General features: G+C 40.0%; 1 protein-coding gene across 2 annotated transcripts in view; it reads right to left on the bottom strand.

Annotated features, from left to right (window-relative positions):
* The window catches only part of LOC309860251 (cytochrome P450 2C41-like), a 58,778-nt gene extending 40,763 nt beyond the window's left edge, over positions 1-18,015 (bottom strand). Inside the window, exons 1-7 of one of the 2 annotated variants that reach the window (XM_082722120.1) lie at positions 17,680-18,015; positions 15,465-15,627; positions 15,145-15,294; positions 10,947-11,107; positions 8,178-8,354; positions 3,140-3,281; positions 2,816-3,003 (exon numbers count right to left, since the gene is read on the bottom strand). In XM_082722120.1, the coding sequence (XP_082578246.1) occupies positions 2,816-3,003; positions 3,140-3,281; positions 8,178-8,354; positions 10,947-11,107; positions 15,145-15,294; positions 15,465-15,627; positions 17,680-17,847 (1,149 nt within the window). In that variant the 5' untranslated portion in view covers positions 17,848-18,015. The remainder of the gene's footprint in view (positions 1-2,815; positions 3,004-3,139; positions 3,282-8,177; positions 8,355-10,946; positions 11,108-15,144; positions 15,295-15,464; positions 15,628-17,679) is intronic. The other variant, XM_082722119.1, reaches the window with a different exon arrangement.
* Between the last annotated feature and the right edge of the window lie 509 nt (positions 18,016-18,524).

Raw genomic sequence — 18,524 nt, 5'->3', positions numbered from 1 at the left:
CTCTGTCTAAATTTGGAAATGACCCAAATATCCATCAACTAGTGAATGGATAAACAACTTGAGGCACTCGATATGATGAAAACTACTCATCAAAACAAGGAACAACTAATGATACATGTGATAACAAATATCAATCTCAAACACATTCTGTCACATAAAAAGGATAAAGGTTTATACTGATTACAGGTTATACTACTTTTATGTCACATTCCGTTATGCTACATTCCTTAAAAGGCAAAACCGTGGAACCAGAAGTAGATCAATGGTTACCAAGGGTTGAAACTGGGGGAGGTGGATTGACTGTAAAAGGAGAATGAAGGAAATTTTTGAGATGATAGAAATGTTTTATACCTTGGTTGTGCTAATTACACAGCCTTACATATTGATCAAAACTCACTTGACTTTACCCTCAAAAATATGAATTTTCTTTGGTATAACTTATTGTTTCTGTATATTGTCTCTGTTCTTTTCTCTTCTATGTTGCTTTTAGGCTCCTTCTTTGTGTAACAGATCCCTTTTAATATTTAATATTTCTTGCAGGGATGATTCAGTGGTCACAAATTCTTTTAATTTGTCCTGGAAGTTTTTATCATTCCTTCTATTTTGAATAACATCCTAACTGGATAAAGTATCCTTGGCTGTGTATTTTTCTAATTTAGGACCCCAAATATATCATGCCAGTGCTTTCTGGCTTGCCAGGTCTCTATGGACAGGTCTGCTGCCAGTCTAATGTTTCTAGCCTTGTAGGTTATGAACCTCTTGTCCTGAGCTGCTTTCAGGATTTACTCTTTGTCTCTGAGATTTGCAAGTTTCACTATCACATGTCAAGGTGTTGACCTATTTTTATTGATTTTGAGGGGGGTTCTCTGTGCCTCCTGGACTTGGATGCCTGTTTCCTTCCCCAGATTAAGGAAGTTCTCTGCTATAATTTGCTCCAATATACCTTCTGCCTCTCTCTCTCTCTCTCTCCCTTTCCTCTTCTGGGATTCCAGTTATTCTAATATTGCACTTAATGGTATCACTTATCTCTTGAACTCTCCCCTCATGATCCAGTAGTTGTTTATCTCTTTTTCTCAGCTTCTTTATTCTCCAACATTTTTGTCTTGTATATCATTGATTCTTTCTTCTGCTTCATTTATCCTAACACTCAGAGTCTCTATTTTTTTTTAAGATTTTATTTATTTATTTGACAGAGAGAGATCACAAGTAAGCAGAGTGGCAGGCAGAGAGAGAGGGGGAAGCAGGCTCTCTGCTGAGCACAGAGCCCGATGTGGGTATTGATCCCAGGACCCTGAGATCATGACCTGAGCCAAAGGCAGAGGCTTAACCCACTGAGCCAACCGGGTACCCCAGAGCCTCTATTTTTTTTTTTTTTACTGCATCTCATTAATAGCCTATTTGATTTCAACTTGGGCGGTTCCATGGTGTAATGGTGACCACTCTGGACTCTGATTTCAACTTGATTAGATTTAAGTTCTTTCATTTCTCTAGAAAGGGATTCTCTAGCGCCTTCTATGCTTCTTCCTTTTCCTTTTTTAAAAGATTTTATTTATTTGACAGAGAGAGACACAGTGAGAAGCCCAATGTGGGACTTGATCCCAAGACCCTGGGATCATGACCTGAGCCAAATGCAGATGCCCAGTGACTGAGCTACCCAGGCTCCCATTCTATGCCTTTTTAAAGTCCAGGTAGAATATATTTTTTTAAGATTTTATTTATTTATTTGTCAGAGAGAGAGCACAAGCAGCAGGAGTAGCATACAGAAGGAGAAATAGGCTCCTGGCTTAGCAAGGAGCCCAATGTTGGACTTGATCCTAGGACCTGGGGATCATGACCTGAGCTGAAGGCTAACGCTTAACTGACTAAGCTACTGATGTGCCTCTGAAGATAAGGTTTTTTTTCTTTTTAAAGATTTTATTTATTTGACAGAGATCACAAGTAGGCAGAGAGGCAGGCAGAGAGAGAGAAAAAAGCAGGTTCCCTGCTGAGCAGAGAGCCCGATGTGGGGCTCGATCCCAGGACCCTGGGACCATGACCTGAGCTGAAAGCAGAAGCTTTAAACCACTGAGCCACCCAGGCACCCCTGAAGATAAGGTTTTTAATATTACAGAAAAAAAGAAACAAAACTTAGGTCAGTCATGTCCAATACAGTAGACTTGAATGATCCATGGTTACTTAGATTCAAATTATTAACAATGATAAGTGAAATTAGAAAGGTTGGTAGATAATAAAATAAATTATATTTCCATATACCAATAAAGTAGAAAAGGCATTTAAAAAATTATACAATTTATAATAACATTAAAAATATCAATTACCTAGGAAAAATCTAAAAGATGTACAAGCCACTATACTGAAGAAAATATTAAAAAAAATTAAAGAAAGCCCAAATAAATTAGGAGAATACACCATTTCCATGAATTGAAAGATTCATCATTCCAACATGTCAATTCTTTCCAAGTTAATTTACTATAACCCTGATAAAAACCATTGTCAAGTGCTTTGGATAACTGGCAAATTGATACTACAATTTATTTGGAAATGTAAATAGCTAAGAGTAGCCAAAACAATATTAAAGAAATAGAACAAATTTGGAAGAATTACACAGTCAATACCAAAACCTGTTGTAAAAATGTATAGCCTCAAAAAAAAAAAAAAAAAGTATAGCCTCAAACTGGAAACAGCACAAAGTCCATGAAACTGCCACATGTATGATTCTTGCACTCTCATCTTTACTGGTAGAGGATTGAAACCACACTGTGAATATGAGAACTTCAAGAGCACTGAAGTCAAGTGTAGGAGAAACACATCTTACCTTGGGGATGACATAGTTTCTGAATTTAATGTCACGGGTCACTGCATGAGGCAGGCTGTTTGGGATAAGATCAATGTATCTCTGGATCTCGTGCAATACTGCATTCATATAGGGCATGCGGCTCCTGTCTTGCATGCAAGGGCTCTGGCATCTGCCAATTACACGCTCAATCTCTTCCTGGACTTTAGCTGATAAAACACAAATGAGACAGATGAGAAAAGAGAAAATGCATATATATTTACATGCCAATTCATGTGCTCCAACATCATTATAAACATCGGTTATATGCCCAGAAGTAGATCCTGCCCATCATGCTGGCCATACCTGTGACTTCTGGGTGCTTCAGCAGAAGCAGGAGACTATATCGTAGGGTGGTGCTTGTTGTTTCTGTCCCAGCTCCAAATAAATCAGACGCACTGGTTACTAAGTTTTCAAAAGTAAACTTCAACTGATCATTGTCCTTTTCCTAGGAATTATTTGATGTAATTATTTGCTGGTTTGGCAGCATATGTAATTATAATAAATCTAAAATAACACATTGTTATATAGTTAAGCAAACTTGCCTACAGATTCCATTTCCTAGCCTCTTTCGCAGCTACATTGGCCAAGCAACCTATTTCTTACCGAAGGACTTTTTCTTAAAGATTTTATTTTATTTATTTGAGAGAGAGAGAACAAGTGAGAGAGCTAGCACAAGAGTGGGGAGAGGACAGAGGGAGTGAGAGAAACAGACTCCCCACTGAGCAGGGAGGCCGACGTGGAGCTCCATCCCAGGACCCTGGAATCTTGATCTGTTGCTTAACCTACTAAGCCACCCAGGTGCCCCCCAATGGCCTCTTGGTGTCACTTTCCTTCCTTTTTACTACATGCCTACACAGATATGTTGGTGGAGGTGGTGTAGACATCATCTTGAAACATGATGAACATGAAGTCTACACAGTAGGTATGCTAAAGAAAAATGGAAGGCACATGAGTCCATGATACTTCAGGGCTACTATAAAAGTCCTGGACTGCCTAACATGAGAGTCTCTGTACCTGAGAAAAATACACCATTTCTTTTTTTTTTTTTTAAGTTTGGATTGTTTGTTTGTTTGTTTTTTTAAGTTATGTATTTGACAGAGAGAGAGAGAGAGAGAGATCGCAAGTAGGCAGAGAGGCAGGCAGGCGGGGGGGTGGGGGGGAAGCAGGCTCCCTGCTGAGCAGAGAGCCCAATGTGGGGCCCGATCCCAGGACCCTGAGATCATGACCTGAGCCAAAGACAGAGGCTTTAACCCACTGAGCCACCCAGGCGCCCCCCAATTAACAATGTTTAAAGAAATAGTGGGGAGTGCCTGGGTGGCTCAGTGGGTTAAAGCCTCTGCCTTTGGCTCAGGTCATGAACTCAGGGTCCTGGGATTGAGGCCCACATTGGGCTTTCTGCTCAGCAGGGAGCCTGCTCCCCCCATCCCCCGCCTGCCTCTCTGCCTACTTGTGATCTCAGTCTGTAAATAAATAAATAAAATCTTTTTAAAAATTGTAAATTGAGTTTTCTCTTGTTGGTAGGCAAACACAATCTTTTCTGATAGAAATGAGTAAATTAGAGCCATATCTTAAAAAATGGTCTTGCCATTTGCAACAACGTGTATGGAACTAGAGGGTATCATGCTTAGTGAAATAAGACAATCAGAGAAAGACAACTATCTTATGATCTCCCTGATATGAGGAAGTGGAGATGCAACATGGGGGGCTAAGGGGGTAGGAGAAGAATAAATGAAACAAGATGGGATTGGGAGGGAGACAAACCATATGTGACTCTTAATCTCAAAAAAACCCCTGAGGGTTGCTGGAGGAGGGGGGTGGGGAGAAGGGGGGTTGGGTTATGGACATTGGGGAGGGTATGTGCTATGGTGAGTGCTGTGAAGTGTGTAAACCTGGTGATTCACAGACCTGTACCCCTGGGGATAAAAATATGTTTTATGTTTATAAAAAATTAAAAAAAATTTTTTAAATGGTATAAGCCAGGATCAAGAGTTTGTAATTCTCTTCTGCTATAGAATTTATGTGGTCTCTATATTGCCTAAAAACTCATTACAAAGTTGGGAATATGCAAAAGCTAACATGGCAGCACATCCTAGAACAGATTGTAGTGAGAACAAATTTACAAAGACAAAAGAGGGCCAGCCCCTATGGTACTCTAGATGTAAGGCAGGACTATTTGGTTTGGGAAATAAGTGCAGGAATTAGTGAAGATATACAAATAGAAGAAATATTACAGACTTGAAGACAGAAAATTTGGACATTAACTGCCCATAAGGGATGAAAGAGACTATGGGAGTAAGGGAGATGCTGAGAATAAGACACCGAATGAATAGAGATCTCATAACTTTTCATAGGGAGAGTAAAAGCACCTCACAAGGACAACTAAAGCTGGTTTAAGATAAGGGTGACACCAAATTGAAAACAACAATGGGGCCATTTGAAATATTGACTATGGAGATCACTAAAATTAAAAAAAAAATTTTTCTTCCTAGCCAGTCCTCTGGGCCAACATTAATTTAATAAGGTTCTTACAATCCCCAAGTGACCTGTGGCACACCTAAATTGTCATCAACTCCATTAAGACAGGCTTAACCTCAATAGCTGTATTTGCTAGACCCATTGGTAACATCAACATCACACACTTTTCTAACCTTTCCAACCCCCCAAAAAAGAGTAAGGCACTTATAAACCATTATTAGCATCTCATCTGCTGAAGTGAATTTGAAGAATCAATGCTTACATACACATAGATTATCAATTTTAGCCAATTTTATGCCTAAGTTTTCTTCTAGGAGTTTTATATTTTTAGCTCTTACATTTAGGTCTTTGATTCACCACATTTCCACCCAAGGTTAAATATAAAGTTATCATATGATCTAGCAATTCTACCACCAGGTATGTACCCAAGAGAAATTAAAACATAGGTATACACAAAAACTTGCACACAAATGTCCATAGAAGCATTATTCATAAGAGCCAAAAACCCAGCAGCACCTGTGTGGCTCAGCTGGTTAAGAATTTGCCTTTGGTTCAGGTCATGGTCCCAGCATCCTGGGATCAAGCCTGGAATTGGGCTGCCTGTTCAGTGGGGAGCCTGCTTCTCCCTCTCCCTCTGGCTTGTGCTCTCTCACTTTCTCTCAAATAAATAAAATCTTAAAAAGAGAAAAAAAAAAGCCAAAAACCCAGAAACAATCAAAATGTCCACCAACCAAGGAGTAGATATATAAAACATGGTATATTCTCTCTGGAATATCATTCAAGCACATAAAGGAGTGAAGTGAAAGAAGCTAGAACAAAATACAGTATAATTTCATTAATATGAAACATCCAGAATAGCAAATCTATAGCGACAGAAAGTAGAGAAGTGAAGCCTGAAAGCTGGAAGGGTTTGGGGGACAGTGGAGATAACTACTCAAGCTTATGGGGTTTTTTTTGAGGGTGATGAAAATGTTTGGTAATTGATTGTGGTGGTGGTTGCACAACTCTGAAAATACACAACTACTATCGCTTTTCGGCCTTTTGGCTAAGATCAAGTGTAGTATCTGAAAATACACAACTACTAAATTATACTTGAAATGTGGGAGGGTATGGCATGCTAATTATACTCAGTGTAGATATTAAGAATAAGAAAAAATGGAATAATAAGCTAGAATCTAAATACTATAATGAAGTCCAGAGGAACAATACAGTTTTTAAATATAATATTAAGGAAATACTGTTCATTGATATATGAGAGATGTCAGCACCCAGGACCAGTGGAAAGGCTTCCTAGCATTAAGGAAATTGCTCAAAATATATGCAAAATACAAAAACATTCATATGGGTGCATTCTTCTGGGAAGGTGTCCATACTTTGTGTATGTATGTGTGTTTCAATAAAACTTTATTTATAAAGACAGGTGAGCTTTGCCAGTCTTTGATCTAAATAAAAGTGGAAGGGGAACAGAGTTGGAAGATAAAAAAACATTGCCCTAACAGCAGAGAAAGCAGATCATGAAAATATTAATTTCTTCCCTCTTCCAGTTTCTTCAAACAATTCCACCACCTTCTTCACTCCATTGCACCTAGAATACGTGACTTGAGCAGTCCAACTGAAATCCAAGGATAGTTCTTTGACAATCAATTTCATCAGCATCTTTTTTCCTTCCCATGTTAGCCTACTCACCATTTCTCATTTCTGCCCAAAGCTACAAAGTAATTGGATAAAGTGATGGCCTCAGATGAAGGAATTTCCTTCTCTAGAATAAGCTTTTTATAATGCACTCTGGATTCTGCCTCTCCCCCATTCAAGGATGTTGCCTGGGTACAAGTGTCCTTATGGCATCTACATTACTTTTGTCACACAATTTCCAGCTTGACCCTATCACTCATCACATTCACTATTCAGATTTACTATATCAATCTTTCACTCCTTGGTTAAATTTCTCAAATAGAATATCTGTTCTTATTACTAAACTCTCCCATGCAGTCCTTACTTCTAAAAATCAGCCTCTATAGGCTAAACCACTAAAATCAGCCTCTATAGATCTCTGAGATGTGACAAAATGAACAATTTGATTTTATTTCAGGAGTCCCTGTATTTCCATGGTCCAGACTTTTTTCATCAAGCCAAAGTCAAGAAATGAAAAATCTCACAGTTGGTCATTGGGCCCCATTCTTATCATACAGCTCATTCTACAGGACTCCCAGGATAATTTTCCCCAATAATTATTTGTATTCCACTCTTGCTCAGGCTCTTACATCTACCTGAGCAAGTCAAAACTTTTCATGCCAACATTCAGTCTTACAGTTACTTGACAGGCACCAACATCCAACTCTGTATCTGTCCAAATCCATTTTTGGTTACACTCAGTGAAGACTTCCTTTTTCCATCCATCTCATCTCTTTGCCAACACGTACTTCTGAACCTCTTCCCTCCCCTATTCTTATTGCAAATATTTTGAAGCTCTACATCAGCCCTCAGTATAAGCAGGAAGCCCAGCTAGGTTAAACACTTCCTTCTTATTCTCCCACACACTGAGATAAGATCACATATATCTTCATTTCATAGCTCCATATTTTGTCATTTCTAACTTGTGTTTTTATTTCCCCTAAAGTGTACATTCTCTTTCTCTTCAGGTAGAAACTTAACAAATAGGTTCCACATATCCTAGTTATTAGACAATTTAATCTTAGATTGAGTGATGTTCCATGATGCTCAATCCAGATAGATCCATGCATACAGAAGTACCTAAAGTGTCTGTCAAGCATTTCTTGCCTGATGATTTAAACATCCTCATGAGCACTAATCAGTGAACAAAATAAATGCAGGCAAACAAATAACAGATCTGTCATTAATATCTTACCTGTCCCATTTTCATCAGGAAGTAATCAATGAAGTCCCGAGGATTGTTCACTTCCAAGGATTCTTGGTGTTCTTTTATTTTCTCCAAAATGTAATTATTTATAAAAACAGAATTTTTAAGTATTGTGTTATGACTTCCTGGGAGATAATCAAGGAGAGCAGGGAAGCTATTGTAGATCTGAGAGATTAAAAAAATATATATTAAATTTTAAAACATGTATTGAAGACATATAGAAGGTATGTCAAGCCCTGGTTAAAAAGGGAGATGAAGAGAAAATGGTCTTTGTCTCCTGGAAAAGCATTTTATATTGTGTATATAAAGTAATTCTCTATGCTCATGGAGATATCTAAGGGAGAAAACTCTGACCAGATGATGAAATACGACAATAACGTCCTATACTCATACATCGTTCACCTTATAGTATCAAAGCCTCTTTACATCAATTCTCTCATGTTTTATATTAATTCTTCCCTACAACCTTGAAATACAGAATGCTGTGAATTACTATGATTCACATTTTATAGATGAAGACTGAGGTTAAAGGAGTTTGGACAACCTCATACACAGCACAAAGCTACTCCTTCATCAGTGCATCCTGGGAGCACCTGTGGTCCCAAATGTTTTCTCTGCTTAAAGGAGACATTCTCTTCCTTCCTAGACTAGCATATTTCTGCTAAGTAATGTGATGAAGAGGTCACTAAGTGTGAGTGGAGGACAAATCTTTTAGGCAATGGGAACCTTTCAGCAAGGGCCTGGATGCCCACTGAGTGTGCTATCAGCATGTTTCTGGGCAGTCACCAAAACGGGGCTTTGGGATTTAGGGGAAAGAGCACTGGCCAGGGAGTCAATAGGCTTGAATTCCACCAGCTCCATATTTGGACATTTATCTTCTTTTTTTTTTTTTTAAGATTTTATTTATTTATTTGAGAGAGAGAGAGAGATCACAAGTAGGCAGAGAGAGGGAGGGAAGCAGGCTCCCGGCTGAGCAGGGAGCCCAATGTGGGGCACGGTCCCAGGACCCTGAGATCATGACCTGAGCCAAAGGCAGAGGCTTAACCCACTGAGTCACCCAGACGCCCTGGACCTTTATCTTCTTGTCCGTGAAATAAAGGTTTTTTTTTTTTTTTTTAAATTTTTTTTTTTTAAGATTTTATTTATTTATTTGACAGACAGATATCACAGTAGGCAGAGCGGCAGGCAGAGAGAGGAGGAAGCAGGCTCCCTGCTGAGCAAAGAGCCCGATGTGGGGCTCGATCCCAGGACCCTGAGATCATGACCTGAGCCGAAGGCAGAGGCTTAATCCTCTGAGCCACCCAGGCGCCCCGAAATAAAGGTTTTGACTCTCTTTTCAACATGCACACTCCATGAGGTTTTCCCTGGGCAGGAGTGTGTTATTCAAAAACTCACTTCACTGAGTATGACCAATGAAAGTACCAGAGTAGATATCTCCAAAGACAGGATACTCCAAAAAAAGAGAGCTGAGATTTTTGGGCAAACACCATGAGAATCAACTTGTCAGAACTCTAGAAAACAAAGGCTTACAGCAATCAAGTGAATGCTGAATCCCAAAAAAGGCAACTTGAAAAGGGTGGGAAAGTTTGTGGAACTTTTAATGCGCCCTCTTCTACCTCCTTCCTAGTTTGGCAGTGGTCTTAACAAGGGCAGCTTCTCGTGTGGGATTCTGGTTTCCAGTGCAAGAGACTAGACTAGACCTTGCAAAAAATTGTGTTTTCTCTTTGCAACTGCTCTGGGGCAACCTGAAGGACTGACACAGGCTCTTGTCTTTGTTTCATCGGACTAGATGAAGAGCAGCAGGCATGTCTCAAAAACTCTGTAAGGCAAATGAATAACCTGGGGCAAAGGCTAGTTAAGACATGAGATAGGGCACCAGAATCCTGGGAAGAAAAGCTGGGGAGAAAGTATCTTCTGGATATTAGGGCATTCCAAAGTACCCAGGTATATTGAGGAATTTAGACATTTTAAAATTTAGAAACCAGGGGGCGCCTGGGCGGCTCAGTGGGTTAAGCCCCTGCCTTCGGCTCAGGTCATGATCTCAGGGTCCTGGGATCGAGGCCCGCATTGGGCTCTCTGCTCAGCAGGGAGCCTGCTTCCTTCTCTCTCTGCCTGCCTCTCTGCCTACTTGTGATCTCTCTCTGTCAAATAAATAAATAAAACCTTTTCAAAAAAAAATTTGAAACCAGGACATTGGCTAAGAAAAGACCCCAGAAGACCCTAAGCTTTCACCTCTAGCTGATCTTGGCTCAATGTAAGCAACAAGACTGAGAAAGAATCGGAGTCCGGTGAAAGCAGTGAAGGAATGCTCCAGTCCAGAACCAATTTGGAAGAGTTCATTTGTCTGTTCCTGTCTTCCTTCCTTCCGCCCTCTCTCTCTGTCCCCTTCTTCCTCTCTCTTTCTCCCCGCACACCCTTTTCTCAGCCCCTCACACTCAAGGAAAACTGCAGCTAACACTAGCGGAACACCAAGAAACAGAGATTTCAGAGACCGCACGTGATGAAGAAGAGGAGACTTAGAAACATGGTCCAGAAAAGTCACGAAATAAACAAATATCTATAGCCTACAGAAAGCAAAAGGCAACATGAACCCAAAGCAAGCAGAACAAACGAGACAAAACAAATCTCAAGGAGGGGGAGGAACCTCGTTTCCACAATTACATTATAGTATCCGAAATGTCCAGTTTTCATTTACTTCACAGCATGGTCCATACAGAATTTTGGATGTGTCAGAGGAAAGACCTCCCATGACCTTACCTGAATCCATGGGGAACTCAGAATCTTGAGGTTTTCGTTAAATATTTTCAGGAAGCCAATTAAAGTCTGATCTGTATAATCAAAACGATTTTGGAAAATGATGGAGCAGATCACATTGCAGGAAGCACAGCCCAGGACAAAAGTGGGATCATAGGGTAAGGCTAAAGAATAGGAAAGATTTAGAAAATACCATTAAAATATACATATAAAACTCTTTGTTGTTCATAATAGGTAATTTTAGGATCTCTAAAACAATATCTACCTAGCAATCCCCTTGCCAGCGAAGATTTCAGCATGCTCAAAATCAACACATCATCTTTCCCAAATGGGACGTCCATCCCACCTTAGTTTGATTAATAACAATCTTCCAAATACTCCATTTAGATCACTACCTTTGTTTACTTGATTCTGACCCAAGGTGACTATTACTTTGAAGAGCAAAAGAAAAAACTTTAAAGACGCCACTTTTAAAAACACTGAATGGTGCACCTGGCAGGCTCAGTAGGTGCAGAGTAGGTGCCAGCACCTGACTCTTGATCTTGGGGTCACGTGTTCAAGTCCCACCTAGGGTGTGGAGATTACTTAAAAATAATAATAAAAATACATTTAAAAAAAAAACACCTAATAATTTAAGCTATCAATGCAGAATCACACCTGTCTGGTAAACTTGTACACTCCTGTAGGAAGGAAGAAATAGCTCGGGACCTGGAAACCTATAGCTAATGAATAGTTAAAGTGAATTATGTGTAAAATCAGCAGAGAAAAAGATTAAAGGAGGAAAAATTATGGAAAAATTCAGGCATTTTGATAGAACAAACAAAAAAGCAAAAGGTATCCATGTTGTCTGAGAGGAAAACTAACACAAATGAGTAAAATTAATGTGCACATTTGTTTGCCTCAGACAGAAGTAAAATAAGAAATTTTCACTTCAAACTTAAATCACAGCTAAGGCAAAGAAAAAAGGTTAAATTTGCAAATAGAGTCCGGGGGTACCTGGCTGGCTCAGTAGGCAGAGCATGTGACTCTTAATCTCAGGGTCATAAGATCAAGCCCCATTTCAGCATGGAACTTGCTTTAAAAAAAATTTTTTTTTATATATAAAAATTTGGGGCACCTGGGTGGCTCAGTGGTTTAAGCCTCTGCCTTCAGCTCAGGTCATGATCTCAGGGTCCTGGGATCGAGCACCACATCGGGCTCTCTGCTCAGCAGGGAGCCTGCTTCCTGCCTGCCTCTTTGCCTATTTGTGATTTCTCTCTCTGTGTCAAAAAAATAATAAAATCTTTAAAATTTTTTTTAATTTAAAAAGGAAAAGGCAATAAATGGAGTTCTTGTGTTTCTTTATTACAATACAAAAAACAATAATTTCCTTTAGGAAATAGGTTCCCTCATCGCCAATCAGGCCTCACATTTTTTGGACAGCCTGCCCTCTTATGGAATTCTGGAGTATTGCTATATATAGCCATTAGCAGAAGACCATAGTTATAAATTTTTAATTGGACTACTATTTAGGCCAATTCTGTCATTTTACAGATAAATTAAAGCAGAGAAAAAATTTTATTTTTAGTGAGAAATATTTAAATGTAATTGCTATAATCAACTGATCAATAAACTTTATATGCAGAAGGCCCCCAAATTCACATCAGTGATGTAATTAAGGGTAACCAGAATCCAAAATGAGAGGGAATTAAAAAATAGGAAACGTGTTTAGGTAACTGTTTCTATTCCAGACTCTTTTTCTTTTTTTCCTTAAAGATTATTTATTTATTTACTTACTTGACAGAGAGAGCACACGTAAGGAGAACCAGGCTTCCCCCTGAGTAGGGAGCCCGATGTGACACTCTATCCCAAAACCCTGGGATCATGACCTGAGCTGAAGGCAGACGCTCAACAACTGAGCCATCCAGGTGTCCCCAGACTCTTTTTCAGTTGAAACACTTGAGGACACTAAGCTTTCAGAAAAACTTTAGAAGGTAGGGGATAATTTCTGAAGGTCTTGAGATTTATTTCTGTGTGTGTGTGTGTGTGTGTGTGTGTGTGTGTGTGTGTGTGTGTGTAATATTTCACAAAATGAAATTACTCACACATTAAAAGAATGAAATCTTGCCATTTGCAATGATGTGGATGGATCCAGAGAGTGTTAAGCAAAATAACTCAGTCCCACAAAGACAAATGCTATATAATTTCACTCATATGTGGAATTTAAGAAATAAAACAAATGAGCAAAGGGGAAAACGAGAGAGAGACAGAGACAGCAGGAGAGAGACAGGCCAAGCAACAGACTCTTACTGTAGAGAGCAAACTGATGGCTGCCAGAGCGAAGGTGGGTGAGGGCATGGGTGGAGTAGGGGATGGGGATTAAGGAGGCACTTGTTGGGATCAGCACCGGGTGAAGTATGGAAGCGCTGAATCATTACACTGTACACTTGAAACCAATTAAAAAAAAAAAAACCCTGTATGTTAGCATGTCTGGAATTTAAACAAAAATTTTTAAAAAATAGTTGCTGACAAGGAAATCACAGTTGATGAGGGTGGCATGAAAGATGCCTAAGCAATTACAACCATAAAAAAAAAAAGTATCATTACTGGCCCGAAATGGACACATGGACCTTGGAAGCAACACTCAGAAGATGAATGAAGTTGACCAAACACATATAGACCAACCAAGTAAAAATAAAAATCAAAGCCACAGTGAGATACCACCTCACACCACTCAGAATTGCTAAAATTAATAAGCCAGGAAATGACAGATGCTGGCAAGGATGCGGAGAAAGGGGAACCCTCCTACACTGTTGGCAGGAATGCAAGCTGGTGCAGCCACTCTGGCAAACAGTATGGATGTTCTTCAAAAAGTTGAAAATAGAGCTACCCTACAACCCAGCAATTGTGCTCTGGGTGTTTACCCTAAAGATACAAATGTAGTGATCCAAAGGGGCACGTGCACCTGAATGTTTATAGCAGCAATGTCCACAATAGTCTGGAAAGAGCCCAGACGTCTTTCAACAGATGAATGGATAAAGAAAATGTGGTATGTATGTATGTATATATATATATATGTGTATATATATGTGCATAATGCATATATATGTGCATAATGGAATACTATGCAGCCATCAAAAACCCCCAAATCCTGCCATTTGCATTGATATGGATGGAACTAGAGGGTATTATACTAAGTGAAATAAGTCAATCAGAGAAAGGCAATTGTCATATGATCTCTCTGATATGAGGAATTTGAGAGGCAGAGCAGGGGTTCGTGAGGGGAAGAAAAGGGAAAAATGAAACAAGATGGGACTGGGGATGGAAACAAAATAATCTCAGGAAACAAACTGAGGGCTGCTGGGAGGCAGAGGGGGTGGGAGAGGGTGGCTGGGTGATGGACATTGGGGAGGGTGTGTGCTACGGGAAGTGCTGTGGATTGTGTAAGACTGATGATTCACAGACCTGTACCCCTGAAAAAAATAATCAAATAATACATTACATGTTAATTTTTAAAAAAAGAAATGAGGGGTGCCTGGGTGGCTCAGTGGGTTAAAGCCTCTGCCTTCAGCTCAGGTCATAGTCCCAGGGTCCTGGGATTGAGCCCCCAATGGGCTCTCTGTTTGGTGGGGAGCCTGCTTCCTCCCCTCTCTCTGCCTGCCTCTTCTGCCTACTTGTGATTTCTTTCTCTCTGTCAAATAAATAAATAAAAAATCTTAAAAAAATAAATTAAATAAAATTTTTTAAAAAAGAAATGAAAAGAATGCAAGATTTAAAAGAAAAAAAAAAGCACATGTCACTAGCTACAGGGGCTCCATGTGAAAGGTGTGAAATCATTGCCACTGTGTCCATTTGACAAGTATTCCCTGGTGACCTTTTCTGAAATAGGTAACCCACATTTACATGGGAATGTATTATTACTATTACTATGGGAAAAATACCGTTCTCTAACTCTGAAAAAAAAAAAAATGAGTCCCCAAATGTTGTACCTTCATGGTGTAATGATACGGAAATAAAAAATTGGGGACAGAAAAGGATTAAATGACCTTTTACACCCACACTGTAGCACAGTCATGAAATGACACGTGACCAGCGTAGACACACAGAAGCTCCCCTGGCTCTTTGCTGCACTCCCTCTTTCCACGCGAGGGCTGAAATGTTTCCAAGGACATCAGTAGACGAGAGAACAGCCTGCCAAGATCAGAGCTATAGAATAACCCACCTTTGGTTTTTCTCAAAGCTTCTACAAGGTGGCAGGCTTCCTCTTGAACTCGGCTCTCAAGGTCACTCTTTCCCATCCCCAAAGTCCGCAGGGTCATGAGGGAGAAGCGCCGTATCTCCTTCCATTTGTTTCCGTTAGTGAAAAGGATTCCTACCAGAGGGGAAACAGATACTGGGCAGGAGGTCCTAAGCAAGGAGGAGGAGGGTCATACTCAGCAGCCTCACGGTGGGCCAAGTTCTGCTGAGTCGCTCTTCAAATTCCAGTTTCCCATCCTTTCCAACCCCATAACCAGTGCCGAACGTGTGTACCTGCTCACCTACCATGTCCTTTATTAACTTTTTCAGCTAAGGGGAAACTTCCTCTTGCAGAAAACTCTTCTCCCAGATCAATCAGGGCTTCCTTCACTGCTTCATACCCATAGAGTACAACGGTGGGCTTCATGCCAAAATACAGAGTGAATACAGGGCCATACGCTTTTGAGAGCTGAGAATTTCGAAGAAAACATATATGTTAGCAAAAGAAGTCACAATTTAGTCTATGTTTTGTGCATGATTTTGTGTGTGTGTGTGATTAAGCCTGATATCATCATACTGTCGATGTTTTTATTCTACCAAACATGGCTTCAAATATTCCTGGATCTTACCTATAAATAAGATTGTTACAGCTGACACAGAGAGAGGGCCACTGATATGACGGGCAATGGTCTGGGGAATTGGTACTCAGATAATTACAACTGATTATTACACCAACGCCTTGAGCTAGGTTTATTTACCCTGTTGTACAGATAAAGAGACTGAAGTTCAGAGAGTTTCCTATATAATCCCAGTGTCTAATAACAGAACACCCAAATTTCAACCCTACTTAGCCAAACTCTTTTGTCTCCAGTGCCTATCTCTGAACCAGTACCCAGCTGTTTCAGGAAAGCACTGTAAAGCCCATCCTCTGGAGATTTCTCTTTTCTTCTTCTTCTTCTTCTTTTTTAAGGATTTTATTTTTAAGTTATCTCTACACCCAGCATGAGGTTTGAACTCATGAGCCCAAGATCAAGAGTCTCAAGCTTAGTGACTGAGCCAGCCAGGTGCTCCCATCTCCTGAAGATTCTGACTTGGTAGCCTTATGATAGTTACTAGAAATCCATACTGGTGCTCATGCCCACTCCACTTTGAGATCTGCTGGTATTACTAACACTAAAGGCAGGACCAGGACAGGCAACATCTCACAGAACAACAATTACTTCTATCCTGCAGCATTCACAGGGTATAGACAGCAGCTCTGTGTGGAATCTGGGGATCATGTTACCATCCCGTTGGTCCTGATTTCTTATTTTTTGCATTCATTCAAGCTAGTTCTGGACCCAGTTACTTGTTTGCTCTCAGGCACTACTTGCTTCTTCAGAGTTCAATTTTCATGAACAAAACACACAGACTATATAATAGATGACTCTTCAAATGAAATCTCTAATCACAAAACACCACCCTTACCATTTACCTTTAGCCAGAAATCACAGCAAAGGGTTGTGAGACAAAGGCAGCAGAATTCCTGGCTTTTGTCACTTCATTATTGTTTTTTAAAAGATTTTAAGACTTTATTTGAGAGAGTGAACACATGAATGAGGACTAGGGAGACGGAGAGTGGGGGAGGGAAAGAATCACAGTCTCTGTGCTGAACCGAGCATGGAGCCAATGAGGGGCTTGATCCCATGACCTCAAGATCATGACCTGAGCCAAGACCAAGAACCAGACATTCAATCAATAGAGCCACCCAGGCACCCTGGACTTTATTATTATTTTTTTAAAGATTTTATTTATTTATTTGACAGAGAGAAATCACAAGTAAGCAGAGAGGCAGGCAGAGAGAGGAGGAAGCAGGCCCCCAGCGGAGCAGAGAGTCCGACGTGGGGCTCGATCCTAGCACCCTGGGATCATGACCTGAGCCGAAGGCAGAGGCTTTAACGCACTGAGCCACCCAAGCACCCCTGGACTTTATTATTTTAATGCTACCACAGAACAGCCTAAATGTTCCTTTACTCACAGAACACATTATTTTATTCCACTTTTTTTTTTTTAAGTAATCGCTACACCCAACATTGCAGCTCAAAATTCATGACCCTGAGATCAAAATTCATGACCCTGAGATCAAGGGTGGCATACTGTATTGGCAAAGTCAGCCAGGCGCCCCTTATTCCACTATTCTTTTTTTTTTTTTTAAGATTTTATTTATTTATTTATTTGACAGACAGAGATCACAAATAGGCAGAGAGGCAGGCATAGAGAGGAGGAAGCAGGCTCCCTGCTGAGCAGAGAGCCAGATGCAGGGAGGCAGGGCTCGATCCCAGGACCCTGAGATCATGACCTGAGCTGAAGGCAGAGGTTTTAACCCACTGAGCCACCCAGGAGCCCCTTATTCCACTATTCTTGACAATATTTCACAAGTATATGTTTTACAGACGTACCTTGATATTTTAATATAATGTGGTTAATTTTAATATATTTTATTTAAAAGTAGAGGAGCTGGAGAAGCATAAAGTATACTTACATTGCTCAAGGACTTGCTGAGGTTCTTCACATCTAACTGGAGGATATTTCCAATGAAAGGGAGAGGAGTGGGGCCAGGTGGGAGCTTCCCCTTTCCAGAGCTCTGTTTCCAGAGTGAAAGGAGAAGCCAACAGGAGAGACAGAGCACCAGAACCACAACTAGATCCATGAAAGCACTCCCTTTTTGGACGACTGTGAGCTTGACATCTAAAGCTTTTATAATACTCCCTGCTAATTCAACCTGTCCCTCTGACTCATAAACTCATCAGTCAGCTGGATTACTTTAATCTCTCTTTTGAAAGGACTTTGGCCTACTGATAAAGATAAAAATACGTGTTTTTCTTTTTGCTTCTACTACTCCTGCCCTGAGATTCTGGTCTAACAGGTCTGGAGAGGAGCCCAGGTACTGGTAATGTTTTCGGTTTGGGGGTTTGTTTTTCTTTTTAACATTCTAGGTGGTTCCAGTTGAGAGCCAGTGAAGTAAATCACTTAATCACAAAAACTGCAAGACATTCTGGATTTTCAGATTAATGATCAGTTGAGAATTTATGATTTTAGAGGAAATCCTTATACACAAAAACGTTTATCCTTTAATGCTTTAGCAAACACCAGTATATTTTGTCCTAGAAAATGAAAGCCTTTTGAAATATTTGTGTACTGTACTAACATTCAACAAAACCTAGGTAACAGAACTCTTGAATGTCCAAATACATAGCAAGTAATTAGCTAAATAAATTTATATATATTTACCATCAAACTCTTATGCTCACCCCCACCCACACACAGTGGAATTTTAATTTTACAAAAGAAGGGGAAATTTGGAGGCAACAGGAGACCCATCCAGTG

The sequence above is a fragment of the Mustela nivalis genome, assembly GCF_964662115.1.
Source record: "Mustela nivalis genome assembly, chromosome: 2".
In the NCBI taxonomy this organism is placed as follows: domain Eukaryota; kingdom Metazoa; phylum Chordata; class Mammalia; order Carnivora; family Mustelidae; genus Mustela; species Mustela nivalis.
This window is presented reverse-complemented; position numbering and strand designations above follow the sequence as displayed.